Source organism: Sminthopsis crassicaudata, chromosome 6, assembly GCF_048593235.1.
Source record: "Sminthopsis crassicaudata isolate SCR6 chromosome 6, ASM4859323v1, whole genome shotgun sequence".
Classification (NCBI taxonomy): domain Eukaryota; kingdom Metazoa; phylum Chordata; class Mammalia; order Dasyuromorphia; family Dasyuridae; genus Sminthopsis; species Sminthopsis crassicaudata.
The window spans coordinates 221,853,452-221,865,477 of NC_133622.1; the positions used below are offsets into that span (position 1 = coordinate 221,853,452).

General features: G+C 31.1%; 1 protein-coding gene across 2 annotated transcripts in view; it reads right to left on the reverse strand.

Moving 5' to 3' along the window:
* The window catches only part of CCDC73 (coiled-coil domain containing 73), a 133,044-nt gene that overhangs the window by 19,869 nt on the left and 101,149 nt on the right, over positions 1-12,026 (reverse strand). For both annotated transcript variants that reach the window (XM_074272547.1, XM_074272548.1), the window contains exons 12-14: positions 10,793-10,897; positions 3,982-4,092; positions 1,523-1,663 (exon numbers count right to left, since the gene is read on the reverse strand). In XM_074272547.1, coding sequence (XP_074128648.1) covers positions 1,523-1,663; positions 3,982-4,092; positions 10,793-10,897 — 357 coding nt within the window. The remainder of the gene's footprint in view (positions 1-1,522; positions 1,664-3,981; positions 4,093-10,792; positions 10,898-12,026) is intronic.

Consider the following 12,026-nt stretch of genomic DNA (forward strand, 5'->3'; position numbering starts at 1 on the left):
CTCCCCAAATTAATTTATATTTGTTTTGTTTATATTTTGCATATACTTAAATGTACTCATTCCTTATGGACAAGGACTATTTCATTTATGTCTCTGTATCCTCAGTTTCTAGCTCATAGAAGGTACTTATTAAATGCTTATTGATTAATCTATGTTTATTATCCAAATAAAGAATTTCGGTATTCTTAATGACTTAAATTATTATTGATCCTTACTTTAGTTAAATTTAACATTATAGACTTAATTTGATTATTTTCCAGAATCCAAGGTCTCTCTAGGGTGTATCATTCAGTGCTTTGTTCCCCCAAACTACAGGACACTTAGAATATGAACATTTACCACATTGGTTTATGGTCTTTGTTCTCTCTGGCTTGCTTTATCCATTGTGCTTCTACTTTTTAAAAGCCTTGACTACTTGTTTTATCTGCAGGAAGTGTCAGTTTTATCTGACACATTTATGTATAGTAGCAGTAGAAGAAGATACATCTTTTCCTTTGACCATTACCTCCCCACTGTTTCCATATCACTCAGTATATCCAGCTGGATTTTTTTCTCTATACTAACATTCTTCCATCTTCACAATAGAAATAAAATCAACACATTATATGTGCTTAAGATCTCACAATTCCTGCCTTCTAATTGGTACACGGTAATATTGTTGATTAGTTTATTAACATAGGTAGATACTTATTGCTCTTTACCATTCTTTATTATTATAGGTTTTACTTCCCCAAAGGTTAATTTAATATGCAATTGAATTTGCCTAACTAAAGTGAATTTTATAATCCCTTCCTTGCTGTACTCTAGAACAGTGACTTATGCATAGTGGTAGGCATTAAGTAATGCCTACTATTATAGGCATTATAATGCATGATGTAATATTTTTATATTAATAATTTCCACATGATGGACTCTATTTCTTAAAGAAGACTTCCAACAACTTCATAGCTAATTATTATTTTCCCTTAAGGGAACAAACCTGTTCTTTCCCTGAACTGAATATATTATGAATGAACAAAACAGTTCTTAAATAGATATAATGATTTTCTAATAATTATGAAACTCATGAAGAAATGATGTTAAATTCTGTGAATTTTTTAAATGATATTTATCATCTTTAAAAACAAAGGAAAGCACCAGCAATTTTTATTAACATTTAACAACTATGCATTTATGGAGTGCCTTAGAATTTTACTCTGCTTTTCATTAGGAATAAAACAAATGAAACAAAATGAGTGATTAAGTAGAAAATGATGGATTTTTTAATGATTAAAAAGTTTGCTAAAACCCATAAATAACTATTAATTCATTGGAAACCTAATGGCAAAAGATCAGTTGCTGCTCTAATCACTTAATTATGGATAATCAAATGTTATATTACATCATGATCAAATAAGAAAGACTATATAAAAGATAGGCACACATTTTCAAAAACTATAAAATATGAAATATAGCTAAAGTAAGGAGAAATATTTAATAATGGTTTTGCACATTTATAACCACTAAAATATCTTAGTTTTACCTGAAGCTTATTATCATGCTCAAAAAATACATTCTTCTGGGACGATAATTCATTATAACTTTCTTGTAATTTAAGATGAGCTTTTTTAATTGACATCAACTCATTTTTAATCGCATCTATTTCTTCAATGAGCTTTTTTTCCTATAATAAAATTATAGCAAATAAATAAACAAGACAATTTAAATTTTATCTGAAAATAAGAGATATCTACTGTGCATTAGTTAACATTTTAATATTAATAACACATGACATTTTTGGAAAATGATCAAAAGTAAAAACAACCTCTAAAGAATACTAAAAAAGTTTTTTTTCAAAAAGTAGTAAATGAAAAAGTATAAAAGGCTATATGTGCATATATTGTTTTATTCATTTCTAAAATTTTGCAATGCTTGTCTCAAATTTCATTTAAATTTATTTAACCTCGTAAGCCAACTGAGAAGTACTATGTGTATGGTGGAAGTTTAATTGAACTTAGCAACTGCAGTCAACATTTGTTCACATGGTCAAAAAAATTAATAAACTTTTCTCTTTTGAGAACTCTGGTTCTACAATAAGTAAAATCATACCCTTAAGAAAGTCCCTGCTAGCAAGCAAGTCTGAAATATTTCAGTGTTAACATCACTTAACCTTGTCAATAATAAGCTTCTCCTCTGGACTCAACACTTTGCTTTGCAAATTCTCCTCATGTATTGTGTATTAGTTATCTGTGAATGAGTCTTATTCTCACCCCCACTTTTAAACTCTGAATCAATGACATAAAATATAACTTTATGCTGCTCTATCTCCTAGATTTTCAGTCATCTTCTTAGAGTAAGTGAAAAACTACATGTAGACCAAAAGAGAAATAAAGAATATAGAGCTTATCCCCCACTTCAGATATTCATTTACAAACATGAGTGAGCTTTGCCATACTAAACTATTTTTCTACTTAGTACTGAAATGCTGTGGGAGTGGGCTTAATTGTTGTAGAAGCTAGAAACCATGGGATAAAACTGATTTCTTACAATTTATGTATATGGGGTGCCACTAGTAAATATGAATTTTAATTTTTTTAACTCAGTTGACATTTTTATGCAGTGGAATATTTAATACCATATTCTCTTTTCTACTACAACTTCCTTTATTCTGTTCTATGGTCTTTTAGTTGACATTGTTTTTGAGTATGCATTAATTATGATCAACAGAATAAAAAATAATTATATATGTTACTTGACATTAAAAAATATCTTTTATTGAATGCAAAGTAATACTATCTTTTAAAAAATGTATTTAGAAAAGATTAACAACATAAGTTACAAAAAAGGTATGAATCAGCCATTTGCTATTTACTTTAATGCAACATCTAATTGGCAAATATCTACTAAATTAATTATAAGTACAACCAATTATTACTGGAAATTTGATATTTCAGGATGAATAAATAGTGCTGCAACTGAATTGAAAAGCTAAAAAACAGTACTATGTATACAAAATTTTTAAAATATTTGTCAAGCCCCACTATATGCAATGGGTAGTAGTAACATGTAGATGCAGAGATAAATAAGACATGGTTCCTGTCCTAAAATAAACTAAATACAAAAAAAAAAGAAGAAAGAAAGAAAGAAAAAGAAGAAGAAAAGAAAAATAACTAGGAAAAATACTGGCAGGCAGGTACACAGATAAGAGTTTAAAAAAGAAAAAGAAAAAGAATTCTATAATCATTTCTGTAACATTAATAGTTTGAAATAAAGTCTATTTGCTTTCCAAATATATATTTTCCATATGATTAGAGGCAATGATTTTTGTTATATTAATCCTTAATAAAAAGAACAATTTAAATAGTTATTTAAAAAGTAAATCTAATTTTGGGGTCTACCGATCTTCAAAATGAACCTTCATATTTTACAACTTTAATTTATATGGCTTTACACCATTATTTTATTATGTACTTCATTGAAATTAAAATTAAGAGCCAAAAATCTGAGATGCAGTTTAGGAAAACAGTTAAAGCCTTATGATGAGATGGTAAAACATACGAAATTCAGATAGCATACACACATTCTAAACATGGTAATTCATCATACACTGCTTGATAGCAAAGGAAAAACTGAACAGCTTAGCAGATGCCAAGTTACTCAAAGTAGATGATCCAATATGCACTAACCAATGGTTTAAAGGGAAAAGTAAGATCTCTGCTTCTTGCATTTTGGAAGGCCATATAAGCTTTGTAAATGCACATTTATGGGTATATCTGTGGACATCAAATTCTTAGCTTTCCAAACTCAACAGCATTAGCCAGAATTTTACTGTAATTTAGCTTTTCAAGAACATTCTGAAAGAAAATATGTCCAAGAACAACCAGAGCATCTGATTTGGTTCTTGCATTATTTTTGCAATATAAGTAGTTAGTAGTTATTTCAAATGTTTATAACTATTTCAAAATCTGTTTAGCATTGTAATACTTAATTTAATAAACCTACATGTTTTTCCCAAGTTCCTCGTGCTTTCTCATGCTTATTTTGAAGATTAAAGAACTTTTCTTCATTTTCTTTTACCTTCTCCCTTTGCAGCTCATTATCTCTTTCAAGGGTCTGCAATAAAATTAATTATCCAAAAAATAATCAATACCACATTAATGAATTTTGATGTGTTTTATGTTGCTTGGACCTTTGCTTCTAACATGCTGAAAGGGCCATCCAGAGCAGTGATAATGTGCCATCTCAACAATCATTTTCATAAATTAATAGAAAGCTGCTTATAGTTTAGCTAACAGGAAACAGGGGGAGGTTATAGAAAAGAAATGGCTATAAAAGGGTATAAAAACATTGCCATTATTCAGTTTCACTGCATAAGTTTTAATGTGCTGAAAAAGTATTATAAAGTACAGAGCTGGGAAATATGAAATGTAGCATAATCCAACCTAACTGTACTAAAATTAAAATTTTAAACTGTCCCATAACATTTTTCTTATATATTCAAATTACAAAAAAAATAGCTCTTGGAATAATTTTAATATTTTAATTTCAAATTGTTAATGGTGTTTTATAGGAATCTAAAATTTGTATCATATTTATTTTACTTATTTTGATTCATGAAAGAAAATCCTATAAAAAGGCACTAAAAAGTAAAATACTACAGTCAAGGTTTTTGTAGCTATGAAAGCAGTGCTATGGACACCAGGAAGGACTTCTTGATGTCTGCCCTACTGTCATATTGATAAAGTTAGCTTCTATAAATTAGTGGCAAGAATTCCTTCTCATGTTTCAGGTATGTTTGGAATGTTGAAAGTGTGATACATTTTAGTCAAAAAAGGACAACAGGGTAGTGACTCTAATAATGTGATTTGAAATTCTTTAGATCCATAAAGTAACTTTTTAGTGTACTTTCTAGGCTCCCCATGAATCCTTGTTAGCTAATAATCTGAACAACTGGATACTTGAGTTTCTTTTCACTGCATCTTTTTCAAAGAATATCTGGTACATCTTTTTATCCAACAATGTTTTTTATTCTTCATTTCTAGGTATAAATAATAATGGTAAAATTCTTGATCTATTTAACAATGTTTTTAACAGGTGTATAATCACACCCTCACAATTACTTTACAATATGCAGACAATATACTGCACTTTTGAAGATAGTGGGTACATCATTATACATATGAAAATAAGAGGGACATGTGGGAGAATATACCATAGCTCTCATTTAATTAAGCAATAGTACATGACTGTGTGATGTTTTAATAATAGCTAACAACCACATAGAAGATTTCATACAGAAACATCCAAAAGTGCTTACAAATGGCAGAGCAATCATTTTGCCCACAATGAAATTTAGTTAAGTCTGGAGTCATATCAAAGAACTTCTAATGCAGAGGTAGCACTGACACCTCCCTGGGCAAAAAGCAAGATAAAAGAGAAATTATAGGAAATTACCCATATGATGCTTTGTGTCATTTTAAATTTAATTTCAACTCAATAATACTCAATATTTCAACTTAAATAATAATAATAATAATAATAAAAATGAGCATGAAGATAGGCATAAGTTGAAAACTTCCTTTCTATCTCTTAGGCACTGGGCTCCTATTACCAGACTAAGCTATTATTATTTCTAAGCTTACTATCATTCTCCTGGTGTAATAAATCCTTGCTACTGTGGGAATGGAAAATGTAAGTAGATGGAAAATAGGAAGGAAATAGCAAAATTAAAATCTGCCATAAATCTACTAGTTAGAATGTAACTAGAAATTCAATTTGAAACCATCAAGAAATAAACACTTTGTAAAACAAAAACAGAACAACCTTGATTTCAGAAATTGTTACTGCCTAGCAATAATAAAAAAAAAGAACAGCAGACCACCATGAGAGATTATCTAGTCAAGTTTCTGCCTTGTATTGATTCTGTTGATGCACCATATGCATATTGTTTTTGGGTTTTGTTGTTTTGTTTCTCCTAATTGGGATACTACTGATCTATATGTAGCACTGAACTTTTATTCAGCAGATCTAGATTTAAGACCCACCTTTGCAACTTAATAGTTCAATAATTATAGACAAGTTATTTAATCTCTTAATTTTCTCATTTGCGTAATGCAGTAACTGCTCTACTTACCTTACAGAAATATTTTAAAGCCCAAGTGATATCATTAATGTGAAAGTACTTAAAACTTTGTATATAACTGTCTTAATTTATTTGTATTATAGTATTCTAATTGGTTCTAATGAAAAAAGCAAATTAAACTCTATTTTTTGACATACTAAAATATAAATTCCCAGGTATACTGGGGAGGAATAATGATTGATCTCAAATTGCTTTTTTCTATCTTGTCCATATGCATACACATATATAAATTTATATACATACATGTTTAAAAATATATACATAAAATACACACATATATAAGTCGCAATTACTATAAGCTATACAATCACTATGTCATATGAACTTCAGAAATAATAAAAGCATAATAAAGGTCAGTAATAATAAAGGCTGATAAAGGGAATATTCTGATTAAGTAATTAAGTCATTACATTATCTATCTTTTTAAAGAGTTTAGCTTTACGTAATATTTTAATTTAATATATCTTTTTGAATTATTCAATATTACTTACACTTGAATAAACAAAAAATTTAAAATAACCTTGCTTGTACTTCATATTATAAAGATCTGAACATAATCTACCATAAGTTTCACATAACAGCAACTATAAGCATATTATCTTAGTGAAAACTATACTTAGAGTCTTCATTTCTAAAATATATAGAAAACTGAGTCAAATGTATAAGAATACAAGTCATTCCCTAATTGATAGGTGGTCAAAGGATATGAACAGTTAAGTTTCAGTTGAAGAAATTAAACCCATCTATAATCATATTTTTTAAATGCTCTAAATCACCATTGGTTAGAGAAATGCAAACTAAAACAATTCTCCAGTACCACCTCACATCATTCAGATTGTCTAAGATAATAGGAAAAAATAATGATATATATTGGAGGGGATGTGGGAAAACCAGAATACTACTGCATTGTTGGTGGAGTTGTGAAGTGATTTAGCCATTCTGGGAAGCAATTTGGAACTCTGCCCAAAGGGCTATAAAACTGTGCTTATTACCCTTTCATCCAGCAGGGTCTCTATTGAGCCTGTATCCCAAAGAGATCATAAATAGGGAAAAGGATCCAAATATTTGTAGCAGCCCTTTTTGTAGTGACAAGGAACTAGAAACTGAGTGGATGCCCATCAGTTAGGGAATGGCTGACTAAGCTGTGGTATATGAATGTAATGGAATATTGTTCTATTAAAAATGATGAATAGGCTGATTTCGGAAAAGCCTAGAGAGACTTACATGAACTGATGCTGAGTGAAATAAGCAGAACCAGGAGAACAATGTACACAATAACAGCAAGATTGTGTGATGATCAACTGTAATAGACTTAGCTCTTCTCAGCATACAGTGAGATCCATGATAGTTCCAATAGGTTTAGGATAGAATACGTCATCCACATCCAGAGAGAGAACTATGAAGACTAAATATGGATTGAAGCATACTATTTTCATCTTTTTTGGGAGCATTGCTTTTTTTCTTATGGATTTTACCTTTTGTTCTGATTTTTCTTTCACAACACGACTAATATGGAAAATGTTTAAAATGATTGTGCATCTATAATCTATATCAGATTGCTTGCTGTCTTGGGAAATGGGAACAATTTGGAACTCAAAATCTTACAAAGATGAATATTGAAAATTATCTTTACATGGAATTGGAAAAAAGTAAAATATTATTAAGGAAAAAAGAAAATTACACTTAAAAACTTAACTATGGAAAATGCAATTAGTTATAGTTACATATACATATAGCATATAGGTATACATGACATTTCTATCAGAACTGTAGCGCATATAATTATACATAGACTATAATTTAAAAACAGTTTTGAATAAAATATTGTCCATCATGGGGATTTATGTCTCAGCACTACTTAACTGAATGGCTAAAAAAGCAAGATAGATGGCAGCATGAATCCAGAGCATCAGGAAACAGTAGGCTATTATCAAGAGTAATGACCCCTTTTAGTACAGGTGGAATTAGAGTTCCCTTTGTGCAAAACACTTGAGACACATGACAGCACAATCCACAGTGTCATTCCAACATTAATATATTATTATGCCCCATACTACACAAGCCTATCAAAGCTTATGGAGGGGTGCTGCACCAAAAAAAGATGTATTTGGTTTATATAAGACAGGAATATTCACAGCTATATCTTCCATCAACTAAAAGAGCCAAATTACTCCTGTATAAAAATACAGTATTATAAAATTTTCTCAGCACAAAGTTTGGAAATTTATGGCTATAGACTGCAGAAAGAATCACATGAATTTCACTGACTATCGCTGATCAAAGGAAAAAGCTATCCTAGATTGACAGATCTGGGAGGGCTAAGAGAATATATCATCACAGCATCAGAACTTCACAATGATGCTGACTCCGCCTCTAACTTATGGTGTAATCCTGAACAAGGCAATGCACCTCCTGAGACCTCAACTGCTAAAAAATCAGCAAGTTAGAAAAGATGAATCCTAGAACCTTTGAATTCGAGTTCTCAGAGGTCATTTACCACAGTCTCTACTGAAGTAGGAATACCACCTACAATTTTTCTATAATGGTCATCTAGCCTTTGTTTAAATAGAGTAATTGGGAACTTATGATACAAATTTGAAGCAGATCATTCCATATTGATCAGTCAGCCAACAGATGAGGAGAGAGAGAATTCTAGGCATGGGGGATAGTCAAAGAAAATGTCCAGAGGTGAGAGATGGAATGTTTTGTTTGTGGAACAGCTAGGCAGTAAGTATTACTGAATTAAAGAATACATGAGAGGGAGCAAAGTGAAAGAAGACTAGAAAAGTAGGAGTAGGCTAGATTATGAAGGGTTTGCATGCAAAAAAAAAAAAAGAAGATTTTGCATTTGATCCTGAAAGATAGGGAGCCAGTGGAGTTTTGAAGAGTAGGATGGTATGATCAGACTTATGCTTTAGGAAAATTATTTTGGTGGCCAAATGGAGGATGGATTGGGGTGAGAAGACATGAAGCAAGCAGATCCTTCAGTAATAGCCCAAGTGTGAGTTAATGAAGGCCTGCACCAGGGTGGGAATAGTGTCAGAAGAAAGAAGAGGCCATAATGAAGAAATATTGCAAAAGTAAAATAACAAATCTTGGCAATAGATTGGATTTAGGGAAAATGATTCCAAGGTTGCAAGCCTAAGGAACTGGAAGGGTGGTGTTGCCCTCAGTAGTGAAAGAGACAGGAAAGAGAGAAGATTTAAGATAATGAATTTAAGATGATAACTAGATGTCTTGAGAGAATAGTTGAGAGAATGTAAATAAGCAGAGAGGTTTAGGTAGCTGTGTTAATAAGTTTTTAATTATGTTGAACAAAATCTATTCCCTTATAATTTCTATACTTTAATAGTTACAAAATAAGTCAGCTATGCTTTGACTAGGAATTACCACATCCCTTACTTAGGAAAATATCTCTATTAAGGCAACCAAGATCTTTTTGTCTAATATTTCATATAAAATTCTTATCAAGCTTAAAATCAGCTAACATCTCTAGATCTTTTTTACATAAAATATTGCCTGTTCAACACTTAGGCAGTTGACTTTTTGAACCCAAGTATAGCACTTACATTTATTCTTATTAGATTTCACTTTATTAACTGAAGTTCACAGTTCTGAATTAGGCAGATGTTTATGGCTTCTGCTTCTGTAATCAAGTATCTTAAGGGATCCCTCATCATTAGGGCCATCTGCCAATTTGGAAAGTAATACTATCTACATTTTCTTTCAAGCCACTGATAAGCAATTTGAATAGAATAAAATCAATGACAGAATCCTTCTAGAATTTTAAGGGATACTCCATTAAAAAGTACCCACACCATCACTCCCACATCCAGGATCTAAATTGATCCATTAATCAAACCACTCTGGATTTGACTCATCACCAGTGAATTCAACTAATTCTACTATTATCCAATCCAGGTTACTCTAATTGTCCTCTAGACAGAATAACATGAGAAACTCACTAAAGGTCTTGCTGAAATTAAGATATGTTACTTTTGCAGAACTCTTCTAATGGACAATTGGGGGAGCCCTATCACAAAAGGATACATAAAGACATTCTGAAACTTGGTGATCCTTTTCCTTTTTTAAGTGTTCACAAATTGTCCTTTTAATAACTCACTCTCTTTCAGAAACAGAAAATTCTATTTCTAGTCTATTTCTGTGTCTGTCTTGATAAAATAATCATTATATTCATAAAGAAAGTAGGGAAAGTACCTGGAACATTCTGTGATCATGAAGAGTTACAATAGATAGAAAAATGGTCCAAGACTTCAACTGAACATCTACAGAAATCAATTTATACCTAGACTCAGAATCAAAAAGTGAGAAGCAGAAAGGATTTTAGCAGGCATCTAGAACAACAACTTCCTTCTGGAGATGAAGACTAGCCCAGAGAGTTGAAGTTCCTTGTGACATAGGTCAGAAGGGGCAAAACAGATTCAACTCAATATCTTCCAGCTCTGACTTCAGAATTCTTTCTACTATATCATACTGCCTCTTGTCATTTAAAATATGGGTCAATGACCTAGATGATGAAATAGAATCTGCTCTTTAGTCACTAATAATATGTCTAATTCCCCATATTACCCTGAACTTGTATTGTGTGTTTGAATATAAACAGGATGTAGGATTCATTTTGCAAAGAAGTATAATGAATAAAAATCTAACCTGATTATTGTCTTTCAGTGCTTTTAACTCTGCCTCCATTCTGATATTATTTTGAGTCTGTCGCTGAAGTAATTGTTGAGTATGTTCAAAAGAACTGATGATGCCCTTTTAAATAAAAAGAATATATTATAAATACTACAAAACATAAACAGCATAGGTTTGTTATATAAGTTTGTTAAACTTGTTAAAAGCTTACTGTCATTACGATATTTCTAGTTTCTTTAAAAATTTTTCTAGCAGTTTAGCAAAAACTAGGCATAGACTAACATCTCATACCATCTACCAAGATAAGTCAAAGTAGATACAAGAACTTACTCTCCAGTAGGCAGGTAAAACTCTTAACACAGATAGCTACAATACACAATATAATTAAATACATTAGAGAGTTGGAAAAAATGCTATGTGAAGTTTGAAAGGAAATGTTAGTTTCAGTGGGGAGCTCAGGAAATGATTCATGATGGAATTGGAATATGTTAGACTTTAAAGATTGGGTAGGAATTCAATAGACCAAAAAAAAAAAAAAAGAGAGAGAGAGAGAGAGAGAGAGAGAGAGAGAGAGAGAGAGAAGGATGGAATTCTAGAAGTGGGAAAAGCATGAGCTAAGGCACAGAGTCATAAAACGCAAAACAAACTAGAAGTGGGCAGAGTTTTCAGTCTGATAGGAGTGTAAGATGTACCAAGAAGAGGAATAATTAAAGATAAGACTATAAAAATTATTATGGAAAGTGCCAAATTGTAATAGGATTTAAATACTAACAAAAATGTTTAAACTTAAAGATAAAAGGATAAGCTAAAGATTTCACAGAACCCAAGAATTTAAAAATTGGAAGAGGCCAGAGAGCAAACAATTCAATACATATCTGAAGAAGTATTTCTACTTCAGTATATGCAAGTGATCAGAATTGGGGTGCAAAAGGAAAAACACATATTCCACTTTGGGATCACACTACTTATAAAAAAAGGTTTTCCTCACATCAAACCCAAATTTATCTTTTGCAACTTTCTCATATGGCATGTCCTCAAGATTTTGGAGGCCCTCCCCTGGACACTTTTCAACTTATCAATGTTCTTAAAATGTATTGGCCAAAGTGGAAGTATGTATGATATGACTAGATTAAAGTACAGCAAGACTGTACTTTGCTAGTCCAGGCCATGATATCTTTTATAACGTAGCCTAAGATCATATTAATTTTTAGGGCCATCATATTGTAATGTCAATTTGTATCAAATTTTC